The sequence below is a fragment of the Aricia agestis genome, chromosome 7 (assembly GCF_905147365.1).
Source record: "Aricia agestis chromosome 7, ilAriAges1.1, whole genome shotgun sequence".
Lineage (NCBI taxonomy): Eukaryota > Metazoa > Arthropoda > Insecta > Lepidoptera > Lycaenidae > Aricia > Aricia agestis.
Genome location: NC_056412.1, coordinates 7681136 through 7709048, shown reverse-complemented (window position 1 = coordinate 7709048; position 27913 = coordinate 7681136). Strand labels below are relative to the sequence as shown.

The following is a 27913-nucleotide window of genomic DNA, read 5'->3' as shown; positions in this document are numbered from 1 at the left end:
TCTAAAATAATAATATACTTAAAAATATTTACCTCCGGCTGGATGCTGCAGTAATCTCTACATAAAATATTACCCCTTCAATAACATACTTACCTACACCTAATTAAAGAATATTTATTATAATATCTAGATACATAAACACAAATTCAGCTTCTGATATAACGATTCTCTTCACGATAAGATTAAATATGTACTAACTAAATTTTATTTAAAAAACGTCAATCTAGATTTTCCATGCTGGATAAATTACAGGCATTAATAAAATCATTCAATAAATGAACGAAAATAATCAGACTCCCTTTCGATATAATTTCACTGACTAAACTCTGGATCCCGCTATATGACCCATACGCATTAGGGCAGTGTGTGTTGGTTAAAAGCTCTATTATACATATATTTGTGTACGAACAGTCCGCAAGAGGCAGCACAAATCGTACGGCATTCCTGCGCTCACGACGCGGGTCTACGTTGCCATTAGAGAGGGACGACGAGTCGCCGCGACGTCCTCCGTCTCGCTCGCACTCCACTCGCAATCCTTTCCTTTCTACCTGTTGCGTTATTACAAAAACCTGGTCCTTGGAGCCGCTACCTTACGTGAATTGAATGAGGATCGCGGGAGACTACGGCTCGGCCCATATAGAGTCGGAGCGGAGGCATTATGTACGGGCGGTGCGAGGCAAAACTCGTCAAGAGACGGGCCACCATTTACCGTGGGGAGGTGCGGTAAAAAACGATCGGATCTGTGAGGTGATTGCATAATAGAGACACATTTGGGGAGCGAGTGGAGGCGTGATTAGTAAACAAATCACTCGGTAAATGTGTGCGCATGCACCGAAATTGTACCGACTATTTTACAGCTATCTATATTTCTCACTGGTTAAGTTGTTATTATTCAAAGCCTTTTCGTTGTATTTAACTTATGTTTAACTTTAGTAATAAGTAGTTTGTCTACCTGCCTACGTAGGCAGGTAGACAAACTACGTACGTACGTACGTACTACGTACTTAATTACGTAATTAAGATAATTATTGAGTATACTTCTTGATTCATGCATGATGTATAATTAATTACATTTGTGATTTTTTTATTTAAAATAATTTAAAAAAAGTTTAGCGGGGGTATAATTATTATACTCGTATATTTTCAACGAAAAAGGTTCAAAAGTCTTACTCATTGATTAGGATTTAGAACGTCTTTTTAGGTATAGTTTACAAAGAGGTACAGGAGTGAAAAAATCTTTACCTTTTGCTCTAGAGATCAATTATCACATTTTGAGCTTGAAATTAGATCTATTCATAGAGGCGGGAGTCGTGACGTGGCTGACATTCGCCGCACCGTGATCTTGGCAATGGGCAATGCTGGGCGCTACGGCCGGCAACGCTATTCCACGTAGACGTCCATAAAAAAGACACATCCTATTTTGTAAGACAAACAATTTTGAACTCTATCCCGATCTTCTAAGGCTCTGTTCAGTTCAGCGAGTTAGCTAAGTTAGGGTAAAAGATACGAGCTGCGTTATTGCGGTCGGTGTACCCGGCCCGTGCCCCGCGCTCCCCGCTCTAAAGCCTTTTGACAACCGGTATAATAGGTAGTAGGTACATACAGTACATAGATCGGAGAATTTTCTGACATTAGAGTGACGACATAGCCAGCGTCTTTTTGCTTCCATAGTACATACTATGAATAAATATGTTAGTAGCTAGTGGCTACTATATTAGAGTACAAAACAAGTACATAATAGGTATTTACTATGATTTAGAAATGAATCGTTCATTAATTTCGTTACTTAGACACACGACAATCTTATCACACGACAGACTACTGCAGTTCAAAGCGAGTAAAGATTTTAAGACAAATATTTTGCATTGCTACAGTGTGCCCCCTCCCCCCTAATCAGTTTACTTACAACTGTAAAACTACTCTTTTAAAAACTTAATCCCACATCCCCCATCCCCCATAAAAATGTTGCCAAGACGAGAAAATAATATAGTTCGGTTTGTCAAAAAGTAGTGAGATCTCATGTAGAGCCAAGTTTCTAACCTAATATACTCAGCCCTAAATCTAAAAATCTTAATTTTACACTTAAGGCGGGGATTAATCTCAATCAAAAACGATAACCTTGCACACAACCAAAGACCAAGCGTATACGCATCGCAATAAGATTCATTTTAGCTTAGCATAAAACTACAGGTTCTCGGGCGGATCTTCTCTATTTTTCATGTTTTTTTTAATTATCTTTGGAAATAAATATTAAGAAACAAAATTGTTCGGTTAAAGAATTTTTAATATAGATTTACTAACAATTTATTCAAATAAAATGTACAATTATCCTAGTTAATACTTATATTTCGATGAAATAGAGTTTTTTCGGAGGCAAGTTTGTAAATTAATTACAGCCAAACTATTACGTTTTATTAAAATGTTTATGGTTTAAGGTATTTTAAATATTGTGCTTTATATCTCATATTTTTTAACACTTCAATATTATATTGGAACTAGGTAAACCGGGAGTCACGGAATAACAAATTGGGGTTTATCCTCGCCTTAAGTCACGGCAAAATATTATAATGTGTCAGCTGCACGTGAAGAATCTAAAAACTCTACACAATCGTCAAAATCGGTAGCCTGGCCAAATAAGCTTTTTTTTTAATGAAATAATGGGGCAAACGAGCAAACGGGTCACCTAATGGAAAGCAACTACCGTCGCCCATGGACACTCGCAGCATCAGAAGAGCTGCAGGCGCGTTGCCGGCCTTTTAATAGGGAATAGGGTAATAGGGGAGGATAGGGAAGGGAAGGGAATAGGGGAGGGTAGGGTAGGGGATTGGGCCTTCGGTAAACTCACTTACTCGGCGAAACACAGCGCAAGCGCTGTTTCACGCCGGTTTTTCTGTGAGAACGTGGTATTTCTCCGGTCAAGCCGGCCCATTCATGCCGAAGCATGGCTCTCCCACGTTGAATATTTGCAATTACTAAGTCTCACAGTAAATTGGTATCATGAAATAGTTGTACGAGGCAATACGGCTTCAATTTGTGTGAGCGTAGCGCGTGCTCCGTACGATCGGAAACTCATAAGTTTTACCGTTGGAAATTAAAGTAGAGATGTGTCTAATGTCTCTATCTATAATTTCTTTCTATACTTACTTACTGTATTTTCTTCATCAAGCACTTGGTATTATTCCTTTAATGACTAGTTTACGCCGCAGTCGTCAAAGTCACCAAAAATATAGTCTCGCTACGTCTATAATATGAGTGGAAGATTAAAAAAAATATTTATTTTATTTATTTATTTAAGTAATAATTATATATAATATAAATTTTAACTTATATCTATTTGAGAATGTATCTTAAACCTGCAAAGTTTGTCTGGTACACCTTAACATATTGAAGGGCCGTTTCTTTTTTGTTGTAGTTAACTTAGACTAATTGAGTGATTAGTAGTAGACCTTATAAAATTAGGAATTTAGAATAAAAGGAGAAATTCTACTATGCTCCCAAATAATATTAATAAGTAATTCACGGTGTTTCATAAGTCTTTGAATAGGACATAGGTATATTTAAACTCGTAGATAACGACAAATTTTCTTTACCACTTCCGCGCGGCCGCGGCGGGCCTTATGCCCGATTAACAAAGTCGAAAGAGTAACACCGGTTTTCTACTTTATTCCAATAAAATCAGAAATTTAGAGGACCCTATTCATTTATCAGTGACAAATATTCATTAATCCCCAGCTTCCCTCTTAAAATGTTGAGTTCTCAGTAGAGCGTAATTTTCTATTTCTTTAATCATCAGAAGCTCTTCAGGCCACAAATAGTTATACGTAAAGAGGTATACCACCGTATACAATGCAAAGTGTATTACATCCGGATTGCAAATGTTTTGTTGTTTGTTTGTCAAGGAAGTGAAGGATTATGTACGCCTCTACACTTAATACAAACTGGGAAGCTTTGTATTTTGTTTGTATAAAACCACAAGAGTCGACTTATAACCCAAGAGTCAGCGACAGCCAGACTGTTCTATTTCTATTTTATTTTATAAAAGCTGGAAGTTTTCCTGTCTATGAGGTAAGAATATTTCAGTCGCGGTTACTTTAGGAGGCCACCTCAAAGTCTTATAATAATTTAAGGAAGTTTAAACGTATCTGGACGTGGGAAGCAATTGCCAAAAATGTCCGGCAGTAGATGACACGATTCCCACAGTTAACCCAAAGAAAATGAGATAAAAAAACGAGCCTTACTCTTTATCAAAGGTCAGGTAGACCTTCAGAACTGGCTACCTCCTAAAGTAACCGCGACCGTAACATAGTTGCTGGTCTTTCTTACCTCTATAGGGGTCACAATCAGGTAACGTTTTAGCTTGTATAAAATGACGAAAGTCTGGCTGTCGCTGGCTCCTGGGTTATAAATTATAATACAAGATTACCGTTTTATTACAACAGAGCTAGTTTAAGGAATCAAGGATAATTCTTAGGAATTAAATTATAACTGAAAAAGTCTTAAAATGTATATAATTATAGTAAGTAACACGCATAATATTACTTTTATTAATCAGCTATAAATTATAATTAAAAATTGTAAAATATGATAATCCATATTATTAGTTTAAACATATTTCGTTTCTTAGAACTGAAGCGCACGCGGCTTCGAAACTACTTCACAGATTTTGATGAAAATTTTCACAGATATGGAGTATACTACGAGGAAGGACCACATTACTTCATATTGCAGAAACTTATAAACTGTTTCTGCAAGATTTTTTTGCGCTTATGAAGTTGGAAGTCGTGAATCCATTTTATATCCAATACATATGAAAATATATGTTTTATCCATAAATGAAAATCCCTGGTAGTTTTGTAAAATATTTCGTGGAACAACGCCATAATACCAACTTTTTGCTAACACGAATACAGCGTTTCATTACGTCCGCACAAAAAACCTGTTTAGTTTATGCATGAGAATATAAAATGTAAATTTTGCCATCAACCGTTATTATTATAACATGAATAAATATTTCGTTTTGTAAACCTTCTGCACTTATTTAGTCACCATTTAGAATTGCAACAAATACAAGTCGCCCTATATCAAACAGGACTCGTTGTTAATATTTTCATAGTTTACTGGAACATGATCTTATCAAAAGGATAGCTTTATTTATATAAAATAGGGGGCAAACGAGCAAATGGGATGCCCATGGACACTCGCAACATGAAAAGAATGGCAAGTGCGTTGCCGGCCTTTTAAGAGGGAATACGCTCTCTTTTTGAAGGTTTGCAGATCGTACTGGTCTGGAAATACTGCTGGCGACAGTTCATTTTAGAGTTTTTCTGTGCGTGGTAGAAAGTAATGCGTGTTTCGCACTATGGAAGACTACCACTCATCAAGGTGAGGATTACCGTCCTCATCACCTTGATATTTTCGCGTATGACGATGACGAACAATCCTGACTGCAAATTAGTTTCAAAGATCTTAAAAATTATGGACATTTGGGTTATGTACTCAATTGAAAATTCAATACGCTGAGGTAAAAGGCAAAAAATCACTTTGAATAACATATCTGTTGTATTTCACCAAGTGAGTATCGATAATATAAAAATACCTGAGGATGATAAGCAAAAAACTCTTTAACTGACTTCCAAAAAGGAGGAGGTTATATGTTCGTCTGTATATATATTTTTTTGTATGTTCAACCATAATTTAATTTTATGGCTGTCTCTTGACTCTGTAAAGGTTCGTGAAAATACCACCACAAATTTTATAGGTGTCTCTTAAGCATGTTCAGGTTCGTGAGAACATCGCTATTTGCTAATGATTTGCGAGCCTACATCCTGCTGACTGCTCTCACGGCAGCATCTGTCATAAAGCTCAGTAAAAAATTGAAAATCAGTAACACGAGATCGCGTATTTTGTTACTGACAAATTCTCAAGAACAGGTGGGCTAGGTCCAAAAAATTTCCCTGGCGAACGAAATGTTGTCACAAAAACTAACTTGTTTAGTTAAACTTATTGAATATGGCTACAAAAAATATCTCGGTAAACACAGTAATATTAATTAAAATTATCATAATTATTATGAATCATAAATCATAAACTCTTATTTTATTTTCGACGCTCTCCTTTTTCTAGATTACCCCTCTAGAGATTTAAATTCTAACCCTAAAGCGAGACAGTACTTCAGTCCGTACCAACGCCTACAACTCTACAAGGCGCAGGTTCGGCCTATATGAGGCCTATATTGTTCTCATCTCTGGGCAGGGTCGCCAAAATCCAACTGCTCCCTCTGGGTCGTATCCAACGAAGGGCCGCTCGAATTGTTGACTGCCATAGTGTTTCAAACAGCTTGGACCCCTTGGAATTACGCCGAGATGTAGCTGCACTCTACATCCTCTATCAGTTGTATCACGGGGAGTGATCTGAGGAATTGTTCGGAATTATACCACCTGCAACTTTTCGCCATCATCCCATGCGAAAAATATACCATCCTCATCACATTGATGAGTGGCATCGTGCGTTTCTCGCGTAACTTTCTGCCGCGCACTGTAAACTCTGGAACGAACTGTCACCAGCAGTATTTCTGGACCTATACGACCTGCAAACCTTCAAGAAGAGAGCGTATTCCCTTTTAAAAGACCGGCAACGCACCTGCAGCTCTTCTGATGTTGCGAGTGTCCATGGGCGACGGTAGTTGCTTTCCATCAGGTGACCCGTTTGCTCGTGTGCCCCCTTATTTCATAAAAAAAATACAAAATATAATACACCCCTACTTTCCTGCCTTTTTAATTAACAAGTTGAAGAAGTCCCTTTTTTGACATGTCAGAACGAGAAGCCTCTATTTAACAAAATAAGTTACACGACAGCACGTGGCGAAACTGTAAATCGCAAGAATATTGTTGATATTATTACATGAATACTGTATCCGGTAGGTTGCTAAGTCGAGTGAACTTGAAGGAGGTTAGTCGCCGAGAACTTGAGCGCAAGCGGCGCGGAACAGCTCGGCATTGCGCGCGGTAATAGTTGCGCAATGTACGCACGCCGCCCGCCCCCGCCGCCACCGCCCCGCTGCACGCTCATTACTAAAAATTTCCAATTATTATGTTATTTTTCAGTGGTTAGTACGATTAATTATTATTTGTCAGTGGACATTATATGTGAGAAAACAAAAAAATGTATTATACTTCGGTAACATTATAGGTTTAAAAAAGTATTTTGGAATGTACGAAGTGAGCAAATGGATTGAGCTTTTAATACATTAAAGGTTTATTTTTGGATTGGGAGTGTTGAGATCTTAACAATTTTTTTATATTCTGGGTACACGTATTCTCGATATTTTGTAACATTATGTTTAAAAATTGAATAATCGCACTACAAGTGGTAAAACAATTTTTAAGGTAAATCACAATTCGTAAGTATGGAACCGTTTTTGCGGTTTTTACTCAAAAATGTTAATTCCTCGAAATATAGATAAGGATTAACATTTCTGTGAGGATACAATAGCGGCTCTACATTGTTCATTTGAAAAAATCCTGGCGTTAAGGCGCGGCATTTTCAGATTATTACAAAGTGTACGAGCCTGCGCAATCATAAAATATAAAAAATACTTTCTCAAACTTTGTTTGGGGTTCTCTATTGTTGTTCTCTACAATCCGTCTGAGGCTCAGTTATGTACAAAACAATGGACGCCGCCACCCTTAGCTTCTTATAAATATTTACAATAAAGACTTTTTATAAATATCTACAATGAAAAATCTTATATTTTCTTACTTAATGTTAATACATATTTCAATTTATCTAAACTTTACATTTGATTACTACTAGTACTACTTGGTACTACTAATATATATTATGTGGTACTACCCAGCTTCCCTTTCTTCGTGGTAGCGGCAAATGACTCACATATTGTATTTGTGATGAATCAATTGACCTACTTTTGAGAAAAAATTCCAAGAACCAAGTATGTACAATAATTATTCACAGAAAGCTTTATTTCACAATGTATATTTTATGATGATTTGAGAGTGAAATGTTAACTTTGATCTAATAATATTATGGTAAAGTTTACCGCGTGATTTTGATATGATAATCGGTTTTAGAATAAAATCTTTTACGCATTTGGTTAGTTGTATTTATAAATTAATTAGGTAAATATAAAGTCACAACATTTATTTTTAATGACATCGTTGTAGCCATGAAAAAATATATCTGTTATATTATAAACTTATGAAAATTATATAATGTGTTATTTCAAATGTTTCAGTCTTGGTTGGAAAACGATGTCATAATACAGAAAGGTTTATAAGCACTTTTACTAGAATCTGTATATTTTGTGATGGCACAAAGGCGGGTTAGGACGCGCGAGGGTGCGGGGGGCGGGCGGCACTTCGCGCGGGACGGGGGCCGGGCGCGGCGGCGCGGGCGGACCTGTTCGGGCAACGGTGTCGCAGGCGCACACCTACGGACTCAGTCCTTTCGCAGCAGCCAACGGTATCGCATGCCGCTAGCTGCAAATAAACAAACGCGAGGAAACTAACCGTGCAGTGTTATGATGAAAAACTGGTGCCGGTTTTCGGACGAGGTGTTCCTTTTGTAGACCCGGTGACGGACGAACCCTTTGGATAGAGTGCAGTGTGTAATATAGCAAGATGCCGAAGATTTTCCTCATCAAGAAACGCCTGTACGAGCAGCAGCTCGGGCTGCAGGAGGGTCAGGAGCTTCTCGCGAGCAAATCTGACCCGCTCTGCCCGGGGTCCCCGCTGGACGATGGACCCATCCCCCTGCTGTCGAAGAAAGACAAGGAATATGGTGAGATACTTTTATTAAAATTATTTAGCCAATAATTCATAGATTGCTGTCGTCGATCATCAACTTGTCCGTCTACATGTCACAGACTCATAAGAAAGAAGAATTATGAATTGTTTGCACGTTCGCTCGTTCTGGCGAATGAGATCTCGGGCGAGGATCATCTACCTGCGCCATGCAGGTCCTGCGTGACACTTTTTGCTGTAATTTTGTTGGCAGTGTGTATTAGCGCGTCTCGCAAACACGCCGGGCCAGACAATTGCTATTGTAAATAGATCGTCACTGGCCGCTAACGGTGCCGCGTAGTTACACTGAATCATAACTGTCATGTTTTATGATTTCGGACAGGATAATCAAACGTTTTGACCCTGTACACAAGTGATCCTTTGATCGCTCTTTCGTATTACGTTAAAAAAGATACTTGATATTTTTCAGACACATGACGAGCTTGATGTCTGGAAAGAAAATGACTCTAACTTCCTCAGGTAGAGTCATTTCCTCATTTTGTTTTTTCGACTTCTCTCTTACCCCGAATTAGAAGAATATCTAGATAAAGTCCTCAAGCGCCGCTCGTCTTCATCAATAGAATAGATTCCTAGTCTGGTTTTGACCTGCATTTTGGATTTCGGTTTATTTCTTCGGCAACATTAACTTTTTAGCACGTTTAGTACACGGGATCTTATTCTATCAAGTTTCTTTTAGCACCAGACTTTAAAAGCTACAAAAATAAATGTAATATACTGCTCAATACATATTATATAACATCACATATTATAATTAAAATAACAGTGGAAACTCCCTAGAATTTATTTAGCAGCTACACTCGGTTGAGGCATCAGAATTCAGAGATAGCCACCATTGCTACGTGATAGCCATATTTCACATCAGATAGACATATTTGGGAGAACAGCGGATAGACCGGCAAATTTGATCAGATACCGGCTGCCCAATACAGCGAAACACCGGATGAAGATCAGAGAGTAAATTTACCGCGTCTCTACGAGAATGATCCTTATTTCATTGATATAAAGGTCACAGGTAAATCTGAACGGGCTGTAGGCACTAGGCAGCGAGGTGTCAATGATTGCAGCACAATGGTGCTTCCGCCGCCATCGCTTTGTATTTGGGTTAGTCACCGCAATCTCAATTGTCGTTTCAATACAATTAACTCGAATGCGTGCTACGGTTTTACAAAATGTACAATAGTCAATACCCCATCCGAGGTTAATTACGGAATTACGTTACGGTACTTTTGAGAGACAATTTGAATTTTATTCCTAAATAGCTAATTCCTAATTTAAATTCGGAATTCAAATTCGGAGTGAACAATAGCGGTAGTCGTTAAGGCCATCCCCCGAGCAAACGACCTTGACCATACATTTGACGCGTTGTACACACATCGCACAAAATCCTGCTTTTTACTTATCTTAGTTCAAAATTGATCTAAAAAAATTAAAACGGGGATTATGTCGTTTATGAAACTGTCTTAGATATTATATTGTCGTGTGTTTCGAATAGACGTAAGTTGTAAATACTAGGAAGATGCTGAAAGTATGCTTCAATTTTAATAAATTGGTATTACTTTGGAAGCTAATATCATGAGTATAATAAACAAAAATAGAAAATTTAAAACGGGGAAAGAAATTTTGATTAATATACCTACTGAAGATTATTGCTGTATTTTTTTTATAACTTTGTAACTTTTAAATTATGAATTTATAAGGCTATAAATACGGTAAATTACGGAATCTCCGTAGGGGAATGGTCTTAAGTCGGGTCTGCTTCGGTTATATGTATTCGATTGATCAGTCCCAATCCATACTTCCATACTGATATTATAAATGCGAAAGTGTATCTGTCTATCTGACCTCTTCACGCTCAAACCGCTGAACCGATTTTGCATGGAGGTATTTTAAGTCCCGAAAAAGGACAGGATAATTTTTACCTCGGAAAAATTTACGGTTCCCGCGCTATAAACGATTTTTCCGCGACGAATTTGCGGGCGTAGTACGCTTTATAAATCAGGTAGCTGCCACGAATTTTGTTCCAACTTACGCACAATTTGCAATTTTAGGTGTCGTGACTCGTGTCTCAACATTTCTTTGCTTAAACACATCCGTGGGCGTACCCTGGTCCAGGATTTCAGCTAGGGGGGGCAGCATACCGGTTTCGAGAGGATCCGCGGTCTGGTATCATGAAAATTGACTTTTATTAATCTGACTGAAAAGACATATATTTTGTTTCCAACACTTCATTTCGCGCAGAGTAGGTAAAACATTTTTAATTCCCACTTGCCAGGAAAATTTACGTTTATTTTATCTTCTAGAGGGGGGGCCGTTGCCTTTACCTGGGTACGCCCATGAACATATCCATGAATTGATGTTAATATAAGACATAAACATGTCATTTATATTGGAACTCATCGAGTGAATGTCACAGCTGTGGCCAGGAGCGACTTAATGAATACCAAGATGGAACATCCGACTGGCTGTATACCGGTTTCCTTTAAATAACAATGCTGTCAGTAAATTATAGGCACTATAATTAGTGACAGGTTTTCACAAGGTACCTCAAGCGTTATAAATATAGCTCAAACTACGAGAGGCGTTGCAGAATTGTATACAAGTTTAATCATTTACTAACATGGAGTTCTTTAAATCTTGTGCTTGGACCACACATTAATAATGAATGGTTTTATAAACAAAAAATAATTTAAGAAATATGTAAGTTCTCTATTTATGTCTATTTATAAATTACGTAACCATTAATCATTGGCGGACCGTTATTTCTTTAGGTATAGGTTACCTAATGTCGGTGTAAAAAATATGGAAATCATCTAGGGTTAATTTCCATATTTTTATACCGACATTTTGACCAATAGAATGCGAACGACCCGTTTCGCACGAATTAGGAGTTACAGGTGAATTAGCACCTGTACACCCGACTTGAAGGTCACGCGGGCTCACCTGTACAGAACCCGCAAAGGGCAACCCACCCCTTCGACCCCACCCCGCCCCAGGGGTAAATGTAACAACTAACAATGTCGACGGGGCAATTATTTCGATGCTCACTGCACAAGTTACATGTTACTTATAATGGTACATAGTTCTTTATTCAATTTTTTTCTTTATTCAATTAATTTCGTTGAAATTACACTTCGGCAAAAAAATGTAGCCAAGTACCGATTTACATAATTACAGCTGGTAGTAGCTAACGCATGCTGGACGTATTTTCATTGGTTCAGTGCTGGTGCTGGCATATGCAAGCTAATTTGTGTATTATAAATCAGTACTAATTACCCGCGGTCGCTTCTACTATATCTCAGCCAAATTTCATCAAAATTGATCCAGCAATTTCGAGGCCTGTAACTGTTTGAGTTACAGGCCTCGAAATTGCATTATCATTTGCTCTATATATATTATACTAGCTGTTGCCTGCGACTTCGTCTGCATCAACATATACCTAGTATAATAAAATAACAAGATGATAGGAGAGATGGATAGTCCGCACTCCGCAAACAAATATGAAAAAAGTAAAATTTAACCTCCACCTTTTTAGAAGTCGGTTAAAAGTAGTCTAAGTACACCTTACTACATCAGCTATCTACTAAAAAAAGTCCCGGCAAAATAGCTCCACCCGTTTCAGAGATTAGGAACAAACAGACAGACAGACAGACATACAGACAAAAATTGTCAAAAATGTGGTTTTGGTGTATGTATCGTATATAGATTCATATGCATATAGTAAAAAACGGTTTTTTCAATATTACAAACAGACACTCCAATTTTATTTATATATATGTATGTATGTATAGATTACTGTAAAAATAACATTTTCAAATTAACGTTGAAATAATATACCTACCTATTTAAATATCTAACCGCTAGGTAAGATTACATCACCAGTTATTAAAAGAACAAATTCAAAAATAGAATTAATCTAGACTATTCATAACAATTTTACACTGGACCAAGCAAAATATGATCATATATGATCGTATAATTATAATAAAATATCAACTTATAATAAGTTTTCGCGGTGATGTTAAAGACATCAACGCGCGTGAGTCCCCTCCATATAATATAATGTCATTACTCTCTACGGTCCGTGATTTCTGATGAAATTATTCAGTTGAACGTATGAATATTCATGTAACCTTTTATTACTGTATACTGATGTTATTATTTAAATACAGCGCCCTCGTCATCGGCAGCTCCGTATGGGCAAATAGATATTCTTATTATAAAAGAAACCGAATATCACCCTTTTTTGTAAGTCGGTTTTAACTTTAACTGAACTCATGCTCTCAGATAGGGAATGCAATACCGGGATACCGGAATCCCGAAATACCGGGATCCCGCATGTATTTGGCGGGACTAATCCCGGTTGAAAATTTAGCGGGATCCCGCGGGACTGGCGGGATTACAAAGAAGCGTGATTCATACATGTAACTCTGCACGAGAGGATGCGAGAACTGGCAACAGGCAGCCCACTAAACAATTTACAGTCAATTCACCTATATTTCACTTTAAATGATAATAATTGTACCAACCAGCTTGGAAGCTGAGCGAACTTTTTCAGCTGCTGGCTACTTTGTGTCGAATATCAGGGGCCGTTTGGGAGGCGACAAAATTAATACATATTATAACTTTTAAGCTTGCCGCTTGGGCTGTATGTATGTAATGAAATCTTTAAGTACAATTTTCTCTATATTTCGAAAAAAGTTTATTTTAACTATTATTATTATTACGTAGCCATTTCCAAAAAATCATTAGTTTTTTTTACATCTGAAGTCTGAAGTATTTAAAAACCCTTGTAAAAAAAGTGTCCGATAAAGTTAGTTTCATTTGAATTCTAAGAATAAAACGGGATCTATCAACTAAAGTCATTATAACCATTTATTTTGAAAGTTTCAGTCTACTCTGCGGGATCCCGCAAATACCGGGATCCCGCGGGATTGTGATGGTTCAGTCCCGCAAATACCGGGATTGAAATTATCTAGCGGGATTGCATTCCCTACTCTCAGACTAGTATAACGAAAAGGCATATCAGTGCCACGCCCTCCTAACGTGGGAAAACGGATGAAAACTGTATCCGTGCTGTTAATATTTAACAATAAAACACGTTTTTATGTTTACGACACGAGCAAGTAAATAAAAAATTTAAATGCGAACAGCTAACCAAAATATTATGTTACATTTACCGTGTATATTTACATACTTACTTTTAATTTTGTATCCAAATGAGCATTTATTTTTTTTAGCAGCTCCTCTAATTTTTTTGATTTTGAAGCCAAATCTACTTAGGAACTAAATGAAAAATTATTGAAAAACGTATTCCTAAGACCTAATATGTAGTCAGTTTGCAAGAAAGAAGGTTGTTTAAAAAGAAAAGAAGTGTAAGTGTGCGCTGGTATTGTATTGTTGTGCCCATTGTTCCCGCGTCCACATGTTGCGGTAGTAAACCGAGCTAGTTACAATCTACCTTTCTCAGAATTGCCCAAACTATTTACAAAAATACCTTTTTTATGAATTACACTCTTTCTTGACTCTGTATAATATAATTTTTGCGACATGTGCGGCATACTCGGTTACTTTCAACTTTTAAGTACAGTCACAAAATCAAAAAAAGCAACAATAAAAGTATGTTATTATTAAATTACAATAATATCTAAAATAATATCTCAGATAAATATGTTATTTAAGAAATTATTTTAATTTAGTAACAATCTGACAACACGAGGTAAAATATATAAAAAAACTATTTCGAGAATACAAATTTAGTAAATTTTGGTATTTATAAAGAAAAAAAATCATTGTAGGCATACGTAGACTTTACAGAAACGGTGTGATAATTTTGAAATACTTAGCAAAATAACACCTAACGTGTTTGCATATTTTATGTACCGCTCACTTGAGACATGACAGTCTTAAGACGCACTACGCAGTACACAAATCAAATGGATATGATACACACACATAAACAAATATTTTGTATTATATATTCTGTCTAAAAACTGTGGCGTCTCGAGCGAGTGCCCTAACTTTTTGCGGACAAGATGCTTTGCACGTGTGATTCGTGTGACTCGACAGGCCGGTCCTAGAGCAGGCCACATGTCCGCGATACGGGCTGCCGTCAGCCCACTTGTTAATTGTCGATAATAAAAAATAACCAACATCTGCTCTGCGAATATGTTAAGTAGTTACTATTTGCAGTCTAGCATTCGCCTTCGATAATTCAGGTCCTCGATTCCCATTCTTGCACCGAATATCGCTTTGATCTCAGGCTTCGCTTCACGCATCAGACAGCCTGCGATTAAAGCGACATCCGAAGCATGCAGAGAATCGAACCCGAACTACAAAAGTTGGTCACTTTAATGGCTCTGTAGTGACTTAACTCTTGTTGCACTCTATCAAACTCGTATTTTCAAGCATAATTTTAAAGATCTTTCTCTTAGATATTAATTTTATGGGTCATATAATTATAATATATACGTGCTAATTAACTGGTTTACAATTATAGTAAAATTGGATTTATAGCTCTGAGTAATACTAAATTATGTACTATCAATTTAGATTGGAGGGCACGCCCTCCTCCTGGTTTATGGACGGTAAATACTTGTAAAATATGTGTCTTTGTGAAAGTAATTAAATAAATAATAATAAATAGATACCTACTAGTAATACTAAAAAGTAGAAACCATTATGTAAAATTCCACAGCATAAAAATATTATCTGCGTTCTGAACGTAGAATAATCCTAAAATTCGTCGGCTTAGTGTGTTTTGCGAATTTACTCTTCTAACTTCTTACCTGGAAGTTTTGCATTGGCGGTCCCATAGTTCTCGGAAAACAAAGAAGAGCGCTTATTATGATTATCGGTTTTTGCTAAGCTCTTTCAAAATAGGGATTATAGTATAGAATCTAAACTTTAGTTCTTAAAATTTTTAAAATAACGTATTCATTCGAGTCTGAAATTTTTGTAAAAAAGAGGCGAATAGTGTTTTAGAATAAAAGTAGGTACCGAATTAAGGCGCGTTTGAGAGTACCAAACAGGTAATGAATTTTCGCCAAAAAGTGACAGTGTTTAGTCAAACTTTTAATCTACTTGTTTTAATTTGTAGTGCTGACATTTACTACAAGAAATTGTTGTTAAATACAGGGTGAAACAAAACTAAGTTTGTTACACCTAACCTAAAACCAACTAACCAAAAATTTTTTTTCACTTTTGTATGGGGAAACTCGTGACGCTGCACGCTGGGGCGCTTGCACAGCAAAAGTAAAAAAAATGGATCTTTCACCGCTGCTACGTTCACAGTGAACTCTTTACAAGGAACACGTACACACCCTAAAGTATTATCACTTAGTTTTGTTACACCCTGTATAAAACACGAAGCCATAATGTTTGATGACCGTTATTTATCTTCGATGTGAAATATCGTCAAGTCTTTAGACGAGTTTTCATTCGATTAGATAGTGAAGCCTTAATTTCCTGATACAGACATAAATGTTATGACATTTATATCGATTTATATTTTACATTTACATTCTAAAAATAACTTACCCGAAAATATTTAATGCAATATTATGCAAAATCTGAAAACATATATTTTTTCTTTTTTCTTTTAAAATCCAAAAACTTAGTATTATTGCTTACTTAATATTATTAGGTAGTAAAATGTTTGATTGTGAACAGAAAATGCAATAAAAAATCAATTTGAGTTATCTTTCTTAACTATTATTTATACTAATATTAAAAACCAGCCAAGTGCGTGTCGGGCCACGCAATATAGGGTTCCGTTGTAAAGCTAGATTTTGATAATTTTTGTATGACCAATGGATGTATAATGTATATTTAATATTTATGTATAACGTATTTTACACTACTAACATTTATTTACTTATTTATTTTAACAACATCATTTCAGTTACGTTCAAAGGAATTTGAGCGAAAAGTTCCTATAAATTTTTTTTTGTTGGTCGACTATTGCTCAATATCAATAAGTTATAATCTTTATAGCCGTGACAGTTTTCCTTTTAAATTCAGCATATTTCCTACTCCCGTGAATTTTTTTCACATTTCCAGAAGCAACCGTTTAGCTGGTAGAAGGGGGGGACACTGGACTCTAAAGATTAAGAATAATAATGATAAAGAATAATAATTTAATTGCACGCCATTGTTATGGCAGAATGTTAGAACTATAAGTAGTTATCATATAAGACCTGTAAATGTACAACATTCTGGCAATAAAGACATTAATTGATTTGATTTTTTCCGCTTTGAAACTTCATATTTCACAAATGGATCCCTAAATCAGAAAATGATCTATAAATACTCATAATATTTTTAAAAAACCTATCCAACGACACCCCACACGGTAGGGTGGACGCGAAAAAAATATATCATCCCGCTTGATGTGTAGGGAAGGTACCATAAAAATATATTTTTTTAAGATTTTATGTATCATGTCGGCATCATTAATATGTGCATTCTTGCTGAATTACAGCTTTGTAGGTTCTATAGTCTCTGAGTAAAACAGCGGACAGACAGACGGACAGACGGAAGTACAGACTGAAACTGTAATGGTTCCTTAATAACTACGGAACCCTAAAAAGCGGAAGTGTGTCTGTTTTATAAGGAGGTTTTTTTAACCGGAGTTTATCTTTTTACTATTGCTTTTGATTGGCGTCAATCTACCAATCAACAACGCTAGTGAATAGATAAACTCTTGTTAAAAAATCTCAGAAACCGGGCATAAATCACATAAGATAAAATTTTATGCTGAAACTTGTTTATAGCGCGATAAACTTTTTATGAAAATAGTAAGTTGAAGTGAGATGAAGTTTTAGAACGGTATCGCAAATGACGTGGTCATAAGAACTAACATAATGTATAATAACATAATTATGGACTTTTTTGTCTGATAATATTTTTTTTCTTATAGGAAGGTCAAAGTGCCCAAAACCTGTGCTTAAATAGACCTCCTCCTTTTCAGAAGTCAGTTAAAATTACAAAAGAGTGACCTCATTTCAGTAAAACAACCTCGCTTTCCTATAATTTCATAGCAAAATGACAAAGCAACGACAACATACTGCCGTACTCGGAGACGAATATGTATTAATAATTCATTAACTAAAAATATATTAAGATTTTGAAAAAAGCCATAATATTATATTATCTGTAACATGTTTCTGAAGGCGGCCATAAAACTATTAAATAAAGATAAAAGTAACCACCGATAGTAATTATAATTTCAGCAAATTCATTGTTTGTACTCTATATTTTTATAGTTAGCTGAAGTGAGGAACAAATGTTTTACTAAACGCTACATATACGTTTAGCGTTTGTTTAAAGCTGAAACCTCGTATTAATACTAAATAATAACTATTCAGAATAACATTTAAACAACATTTTGAATTCCTTAATAACGGTCGCAACGGCAAACAGTTCTAGAGCCTCTATTTTATATTCAAACAAATTATTACCTCTAGTCGCCTCGTAGGATCGCCGGCTTTTTTACATTCAAAACTAATTTAGACAACTAGCCTTGAAAACTTCGACAAACATATTTAGGTCATTAACCCTTGCCAAATCTGGTCGTGATTCACTCCGTGCTCGAAGTAATAAAGCAACAGTTTTTGTACCTGGTTCGCTGAGAACATTTTTTGTATAAATTACATCAACCATTTTCAACGTACCAAACAACACAAAGAAAACTGTAATTACATTTTATTCATTGATTATATGCTCGTTTTAGTACTTGTATGCTATTAAACTAGTTCTATAGTTATATTATACCTAGAAATTACCATCATGTTTGATGCTAGGTATGATGAATTGATGGCTTATTCATAAAAAAATATAGACTACGAGTTATTTGACTTTTCTGCTAAGTACTTAATTCATCTTTTTTACAATCACGGAAATAAAAATAAGGAAAAGGATCTTTTTTCATATTTTATTAAAAATATGAAAACAGATTAGTATCAAATTTTGTACGATTAAAATGTATGATTAAATAGAGAAAAAATTTAGCATAGTAATATTTTAAAAGTAAGAATTGAGTGGGTGGTTCCTATACTATGGACTTAGCTGTTAGATCTATTAGCTACGGAGATTCTTTGTGAGTAATTCTTATAAAAAATTATAAAAGCTTTCAACAAAAAGATTTCAACAAACCGCTTTGGTCAGAGCTAAAACAATAGTAAACGGATCGATATTAATACTTAAACTTATTCAAGAAGCTGTCGATTCGCACTTGTCAGTCGACTTTATTCCAATAGCCAATCCATTTTGGCATACGCTAGACATATTTTAACATAATATTATATACTTATAGCCTCGCGCCATACCTGAGACAAGAGTGAGTATTATATTATGTTGAATTTAAGTCATTCCCAGTAGCCTTATTATTCATTGAAATATTCTTGACTATCGAAGGTTTTGCTGACTTAGGTAAAAGTAATATTAAATGAGGTAAAATGTCCTGTAGCATTCGCATTTTTTGTTTTAAATACATAATATCATCTAGATTAGACTATCCCCAAGAATAATGCTTATCCAAAATAAACAAACAAGTCTTCCTTTTTTTAAACGATAATGGATAGACTATTGATAGAATTGATAGACTTGTGCTTGATTACAGACTTTTGACGCCTCCGTAATCCAGTGGTTTAGAGCGTGGCTCTTGACTCGGTGGTCGTGGGTTCGATTCCCGCGTTGGAAACGTGTTATTTCCAAGTTTGGTTAGGATAATGCAGGCTAATCACCTGATTGTCTGACACGTAAGATGATCATGTAGGGACATGTAAAAAGTCGGTCCTGCGCATGATCTCTCGCCAGTCGTGTCGGTCTTCCGTCCCACTGGGTTATGAGAGTAAAGGAATAGAGAGTGCTCTTGCGTACTGCGAACACACTTGGGCACTATAAAATTACTCCTGCGTAACTGGCCTGGTTTCAATGAAACTGGCCACCGTCACCGAAACCGGTGCGGGAGTATTATTATAGACTTTTGGTTTACTCGTAACAAAATAAGCAATATCAAATACTCAAATTAACCGATAACTCTCTCAACTAATTCTCGTCAACGTGCTATATTTAGCCAAAGTGTTTAGCAAACATATGAACCTTCAACAAATGAGAGACAAAAAATGTCCTTCCCGCGACCTCCGACTGTTTAGCGGGTACCAAATGTACCGTGTGTTATCGGTACTCGCCTCGTACAAAAAAAGGATCCGAAGGAATTTAATGTCTGCTCCGAGCGGTTCCTCGGAGCCTCTTATACCTACCGTAAATGTTAGCGGCGAGCGATGAACCCAGCAGCGAGGACGAGCTAGTCTGCTCGTTGTCCTTTTTTTTCGTTTTGTACACCAATGGAAAAATGACTCCGAGTACGTCTAGTTTTTGTTAGAACCGTTTGCATAGAACATTATGAGCAGTAGCGGAAAATTTTAATTATTCAGTGCGTTCACTTAGAACTTGATAAATAGCAGTTTTGGTTTTTAATATCTAGTAACACGTGCATAGGAAGTTTAACAGTCACTATAAAGATTATTAAAAACTTTCCGACATTGTAATATTTTAGTTTCTTAAACTTTTTTATGCTCGTAATCTGAATTTCCGGTGAAAAAGATGCAACATTTACAACTGGCGTCGCCCCTGTCCGTTGAGATCTGTTAATCATCTGTTGAATAATCGGTAGAGCCTTTACTCTCATGATTTCGAAATTATACCGAACCGCATCATCTACATTAACATTTTTTAATTAATTATTTTGAATAACTGTTTTCGTTGCGTAATTTCATACCGGTTTACTCATTTAGTGTAATTTTAAATTAATGAAGCGAAGTCATTTTCATAGAGCGCCTTGTGCGGTGCTAATTGACGCCAAAACTGGCGCTTCGTAATGACCAAATGAGTGTTCGCAGTCAAGGTTGCAGTTCGGTTCTCACGAGGAAACGGCGCGGAACTGAATAGATACCGACTTGCCGACGACTACGTGGTAATTACGAGACCTTGACTTACCGTTTTAAACCGCATTATTTTACAATTCGTTAGTTAATGTATTATCGAGTTTATTGTTTTCATTTGCATACATTCAAAATTGGACAGCATGTTTTAAATTACTGTTAAGCACTTTTGTAATGCTTTACATAAAAAAATGCAGATTAATATTTTGAAGAATGCATAAGTATTAATTTATGAAGATCACTTTCGTAAAACGGCCTTTACCATCATTAATTTTTTGGTTGGCCGAAAAGGTAAAATGGGTCCGAAATATTCACGCCTAGCTGCGCAGACGCATACAATTACACGGTAAAAAAAATCCTAACAATGCAGGCCTCGTCCTTGGGTCCCTAACAAAAGTCGAGAAAGGGCAAAAGAACTTGTTCAACTAACCTTGAGACTTTCACTAACTAGCGTAACATACACATACTTTACTAAAACATACTACAGAATCTAACAATTCATAATAGTTTTAAGTTTTAGCATAGTTATTTACTTATAATAATATTAAGAGCATTAATCAGCATAGATCACACGTCTAGATTCCTATTTTTTCTTTCGATGAAAGCTAGTTGCAGTGCAGATTAAAAGTTTTGGACAAAAATCTATTTATAATAACTAGTTCTTGGTATAAAAAGTTGAGTTAGGTAAGGTTCGTGATAATTCATTTTTAACCGAGATCCAAAATGTTTAAATATTGTTTTTTTTTTCTCAATGGTATTTTAACAAATGCACTATGTAGTGTTTATTTGAGAACGGGAACCGTTAAGAAAGCGCATGTGAGTGACGTCATCGACGCTTTATATATCTGAGACTATTCACGAATATGTTTAGTCAATTGACTGCAACCTTTTAATTAAAAAAAACCAAAGAAATTGTAACTAACGACTAATTAGGTTTTTTTGTTCTTTTCAGATCGAGACGTGTTTAATGAGAACAGAGGAAAAAATAAAGAAGAACGCCCCACAAAAGAACCGAGAAGATTTATTTCCTCTATACTTGGAGGTGAAATACCCTACGGCAGCCATAGAGGCCACGTGCTCACACAAGCTGAACGCAAACAATATTTACCAGTTGCGGAAGAAAAGAAATCCGACGATAAGCCTCTCATAAAAGAAGAGAAGGATTTGGTGGACACCGAACCGATAGTTCTTCCGGCGCAAAATTCACCAGCACCTGAGTCAATACCATCCCCGTCTATTGATAATGTTACATGCCAAAAAGTTTCTGTTATACAGAGGACACCATCACAGTCTCAATTTCGTGACAGCAAAAAAGAGCTATCCGAAGTGAGCATTCCGGCAACACTACCAGCGACCGAACCAGAGCAAGATCAACCCATCGATTATGCCATTGCAAAAAAGCGTGGTGAAACTGAAGATGAAGAAACAGAAAAGAAAATTAGAGAACAAAGACGAACTAGTAGTTCAAAAATTGCAAACGGTATTTTGGCTCGACCGGCATTTATTCTTCGGAATCGTCCTGGAACTAAATTGCCGGGAATTATGAGTGCCGCGGCAGGACACGGAAGGTCAACTGGTGGAAGCAATAGTAATGGAAATTCTCAAGCAAGTAGTGGTTCAGGCAGCTTTAATTCCGGTAGTGGAGGTACAGCCCCTTCGTCAGGTGGTGGTGGAGCGCTCGGAGGTGGCTCAGGTAGCGGAGGAAACGGCAGGGACGGAAGGTCAAATTATGGTCCAAATAGTCCACCCACAGGAAGTTTACCTCCTTTTTATGAAACCTTAGGGCCGTCATCTAAGAACGGTCAAAATACTTTTAATGCCAATGGTAACTTCTCAAGTGAATTTAATATTATAAACGGATTTAACATGGACTGTGAAAACAATGATAATACTAACACAAATTTCCCAGAGCAAAGTAAACAATATTCTTTGATGCAAAATGCGCATTATGGTCTAGCTCTTAAAGATGAAGAAATAGATTATGAGAGCAAGCTAGAAAATTTAGGAACCGTTGGAAGCTATAACAACAATTTTGATGAGTCAATGGTCGTTGACATGGGGGAAGATGTAATTGACAACAATCAATTTTATAATACATTGACATTTGCACCGAATGAAAGCATTTTAGGAAACCTTTCTGATTCGACCGATGATTTTGCTAGTTTGTTAAGTAATCATGTTGAATCTATTAACGATCCAGATTTACGAGAATCTTCTTCTATAACACCTGATTCTGTTCATAATGCTGTAGATATTGAGTCGTTAGCAGAACAGGTCAATTTAAGCAGACAATATTATGAAAAAGCAAATTACTTAGCATTCGCTAGTCAAGAACAAAGCTCCACTTACAACTTTGCAAAAGAGCGACCAGACTTATTGATGCAATTAAATCCTGCTTTGCTACAACATAACGAAGGCCAAATGCAGCAACTGCAGATTCACGTTCAATTACAGCAAAGGCAACAAATACTATCTCCCGGTTTTCCATTCACTAGTCATTCTTTGGAACTGGATTCGCCAACGGGCGTTTCACTCCCATCTCCAGGCGGCAACAGCTCACTCGACGGAAACTCGCACATCGAAAATTCATCTCTCAGTCCTGCTGCCGCTGTAAGTTTGAAGAAAGGCTCAATCTCCGATAGCAAAGTGCAAATCTTGCAACAAAGGGTAAGCATTATTTGATTTTAAGGCGAGGCTTACTATTTAATTCGTCTTAGTTGTCATCGACGATAAAATATAAAGCACGACAGCGAATGTGGCAACTAAAATGTCCAAAACATCGCTGAGCCTGAATCAACTTATGCTTTTACCTTACGCAATTTTATGTAATTTGACTATTGTATCCTAATTATGATATTATTATAAGGACAGCTAATTGATTATGCTCAGCTCAATATAAACTACTCATAATCCTAGTCTGGCTGTCCTTGTGAACAAAAATGTATTAATATTATTTTATCTTTTCAGTTGGGTCTCCCGGCAGAGCTACCCCTAGAATTCATAAACGGCGGTCACGGCGTCAAAAACCCCCTAGCCACCGAAGCCAACGCCCGGCAAAGGGAGGAGGAGAAAAACAAACAAGTCTTAGTCAGCGAAGACGATCCTACAAAATTCGTGTGCAGGATATGCTCCAAAAATTTCAGTTTGCAAAGGCTACTGAACAGACACATGAAATGTCACTCGGACGTCAAACGCTACCTGTGTACGTTCTGCGGCAAGGGTTTCAACGACACTTTCGATCTGAAACGGCACACGAGGACGCACACCGGGGTGCGGCCTTACAAGTGCAACCTGTGCGAGAAGTCATTTACCCAAAGATGCTCATTAGAATCTCATTGTTTAAAAGTTCACGGAGTACAACATACTTATGCTTACAAGGAGCGCAGGACAAAGGTAAATATATATTTTTGTTTGAGCATCTACTGTTTGTATACTCAGGTTTAATAAAAGGACTTAATAAGCTTTAACAATGAATTGCAAGATAGATTTTGTTGCACACGCGCTCACTTTCTTACGCCTTCGATAAAGGTTCTGAAGGAGTCAAAATAAAATGGATGTTTAATTTTTCCAGATGTACGTCTGCGAGGAATGCGGCCACACGACGTCGGAGCCCGAGGAACACTACATGCACCTCAAGAAGCAGCACCCCTACTCGCCGGCGCTGCTCAAGTTCTACGACAAGCGCCACTTCAAGTTCACGAATGCTACTTTCGCCAACCAGCTGCTGGGCCAGTTGCCTATGCCAGTGCATAATTAAGATCCGCACGTGAAGAGTATCTTTTACGAATTTATTCCGTCCTTTAATATTAGAAACCCAGTGCATATTACACAAATTAGATTCATTTGTGATGATAATATTGTATCGCAGGTATGCATTGTGTGGTGTAAACACCTCCGCTGTCTTCCAAACTTAATTTAATAACTATGATTCGGGTAAAATCATTGACATTGTATAAAGATGATCAGACGTACGATGACACAAATTATCGGTAATCGGGTAATCAAATAAAATTATGTGAATCAAAAGATGCTACAAGAAAATTGTCACAAAAACCATGCAAGGGACGGTGGAGCGAGAAGAGTTCCCTAGCTCATGTCGACAAGATATTCATCCCTTATTTTTTATATTATAAAATATTATTGTATCCCTATTCTTATAAACAAAAGCATACAAAATTTTCTTTTCGCACCCGAAACGCTTTTCGGAAACTTCCACGTCGATCATACTTCGCATTCATAAATTTACATTCCTGTTAAAAAGTGATTTTGAAGAAGTAGTTTGTATCCTGTATATCGAACTACGAATTCTAGTTTAAAATACCTTAATTTTTTAATGGTCCAGAAACATCTGCCTCAGCTAGGCGCGACTGCAATTAAAAAATCAAAGTATCGGGTATTATGTGCAATCTTTGGTGATGGTACGGGGTTAGTCGTAAGTAGGTTAAGTTCTAGCGCATAATTTACGTTGTAACATTTCGTCTAAAGTGTCTTTCATTTCGAGTCAGCACGACGTAGATTGGATCGACGCGTTTGGTGCTACGGAAAGTATTAGAGCGTCGCTGACTCGGGATGAAACCCTCATGTGTCGGATGACGTATCTTGTCCGATTCATGACCGAAGTAGACCCACGTCTGCGACATTGGGAAGTCTGTAAAAATGTATACTTTAAGGAATCTCCCCTCGTTTAGTGATATTAGCTTCTAATCTCCTCCGATATAACTCATGTCACAAGTTATTCGCGTTATGTACTTAATGTTATGTTTGTTCGTTGTTGGTACTCAATGTAACAGAATGGAACTGTCCGCTCCTCGCGAGCCGGACGCGTGTTAAGTCGTACCGAGTTAAATGCATTTTTAGAATAATTTATGTTATTTAAATTATGAACTCGAACAGGAATAGTCTGTGCTGTGAGTGTGTGAATCGTTATGTATAAGTTATTTAAAACTTTGTTATAGCCGAAACGAAATCGATATAGCGTTTGATGTTATATGCTCAATATTGGTACGTTTGCGCTCTCCCGGCGAAACATGTGGATATTATGTAGAACTGTACATATCTAAATTAAATACGTAGTAAAATTGGAACGTCTAAATATTTTAGTTGGTACCTAATTAGATTATGAGATTTTTAATTATTTTGTTATGATATTGTGTACGATTGGAAAACGTAGATCTGAATTGTATATTAGCTTATTATACGGCATCCCGAGTTGTGTGATAGCGCAGTGCCCCGACTCCTCTGTCTTGCATTTACTAGAATTTAAAACGATTGTCAATTAGTTTCGTATCTAGAGACACTTTTGTTACTGTACTAATAAGCAATATATACAAATTAAAACGGTTCGCAGTTGTTTTATTTATCTGAATAAATTCAGTGGGTCAAACACGAGCAATCAGTAAAAAAGTGTTCAATATTGGCATGTAAGTAATGAAAATCGAATGGTGGAATAATATTTTACTCTATTACACTAATTCGATTAAAATTAGTTCGCAGGCTTACCGCCGTACTCAGAGACATTTAATTATGATTAACCATCAATTTAATGAATATTTTGTCAGATAATGTATGAGGCTTATGTCAACATTTTGAGTTAATTATATTTAAGTAATTAATGTTCCAATCTGAGTGCGGTAGAAAGTCGTCTAGTCCAAAAAAACTCGTCGGTACCTTAAAAGTTTTAGCTAAGTATCTAATTAGTATCGTAATTAAAAGAATAATTAAAAGTTAGTTTTTCCACTTGTTCTTATTTATGGTCTAGTTACAATTTCATTTAGTGTGTTTTGTTATTATGCTGTCTTCATTAGAAGGCGAGGAGCTACAGAGCTAAAATGGTCACATTAAGCAATTCCTCTCAATCAATTCAGGAAATGAATTGTCAAAACTGTCAAACTGACAAATGTCTAATTAGTACGAATTACTAGATATGAATTGCAAGCAGACCTGCATTTTGCGATTTAAAAAAAACGAATCATAACAATATGATTCATAATATGATTCTTCAAAGCGACCATTTTAGCCCCGCTGGTGAGTAGTATGGGGTAGCGTAGCCTGTAGCCTGTGTTAGAGATCACCAGGACTACATTCACTTCATTTAGTTCGTAGCATACAATTATACAAATAAGAGATAAAAGTGTAATGAAAGTAGCAACCGAAAATTATAAGATAAATAAATTATATTAGTTCGTGTATTATAACTTGTGCCTTCCCAAATTCTCAAAGCAAATGTTTAATTTACACACAAAATTTTAGAGTGAAAGGCGTTTTTGAGCACTTAAAAGATGGATGTTCTGTGTTCGTCTGTGGATATTTTGTATGAAAATTATAACACTGCTTTCAATAATTAGTTTTGGACCATATATTATGTTCCTAATCCTATATTCTTAGACAACCAAAATACCTTTACTAGCATGTATTATCAGAGAAGTTTATTCATAGGCAGATGGTGGACCTACGTAGTTTGGTCGAGCTATGTCAATCCCAAACGACAGATCACGACTTACATTGAATTGACATAATCTAACCTAATGATGTAGGTCCGTCAACTACCAATGAATCAGTTTCTTCGATGGTACATTGTACTTACTCGCATAGACTATACAAGTTAGGTATTATTAATTTCGCGCGGCTTCGCCCGCGTAAATTAGATATTTCACAGACAAATTAGTCCACAATAAATAGCCTATGATCCTTCACGTGGTCTACTTCTTATCTGTACCAAATAACATAAAAATTGCTCCAAGTTCGTGAGATAAGCTCTTTTAAATAATTTCCCCCGTTTTTCCACATTTATTTATTTCTTCGCTCCTAATAGTCTTAGCGTGATAAAATATAGCCTATAATCTTCTTTGATAAATGGGCTATCTAACATTGAAAGAATTTTTCAAATCGGACCAGTAGTTCTTGAGATTAGCGCGTTCAAACAAACAAACAAACAAATTCTTCCGCTTTATAATATTAAGTATGGATGCATAGTATAGAATACCCTAGCACGGCTGCCGATAGAAATGCAAAAGTATGAACAAACTGTGGAGATAAACTTAAGGTAGCGTTCCGATCTTTTTTCGTTCCCAAAAATTCAATTAAAATGCCACTTTATGATCTGTCATATATCATGTCATAGTCTGCTATAGCCCTACAAATTCAAATAATATC

At 36.4% G+C, this 27913-nt stretch overlaps 1 protein-coding gene across 2 annotated transcripts; it reads left to right on the top strand.

The window, feature by feature from the left end:
- The first annotated feature begins 8472 nt into the window (after positions 1–8472).
- On the top strand, positions 8473–26094 carry LOC121728889 (transcriptional regulator ovo-like). Of its 2 annotated transcripts, none has more exons than XM_042117212.1 (4): positions 8473–8796; positions 21714–23371; positions 23729–24154; positions 24333–26094. In XM_042117212.1, the coding sequence occupies exons 1-4, from the start codon at positions 8637–8639 to the stop codon at positions 24516–24518; spliced, it is 2430 nt and encodes an 809-aa protein (XP_041973146.1). In that variant the 5' UTR covers positions 8473–8636; the 3' UTR covers positions 24519–26094. The 2 variants fall into 2 exon arrangements, with proteins under 2 accessions (XP_041973146.1, XP_041973145.1); XM_042117211.1 differs by having other exon boundaries at positions 21714–23428.
- The last annotated feature ends 1819 nt before the right edge of the window (positions 26095–27913 follow it).

Bases quoted from the DNA above. Each gene is read 5' to 3' on its own strand.
- LOC121728889 (XM_042117211.1), top strand. From the start codon at position 8,637: ATGCCGAAGATTTTCCTCATCAAGAAACGCCTGTACGAGCAGCAGCTC. The intron at 8,797-21,713 runs GTGAGATACTTT...TGTTCTTTTCAG, and splicing joins GAAGAAAGACAAGGAATATG to ATCGAGACGTGTTTAATGAG. The intron at 23,429-23,728 runs GTAAGCATTATT...TTATCTTTTCAG, and splicing joins TGCAAATCTTGCAACAAAGG to TTGGGTCTCCCGGCAGAGCT.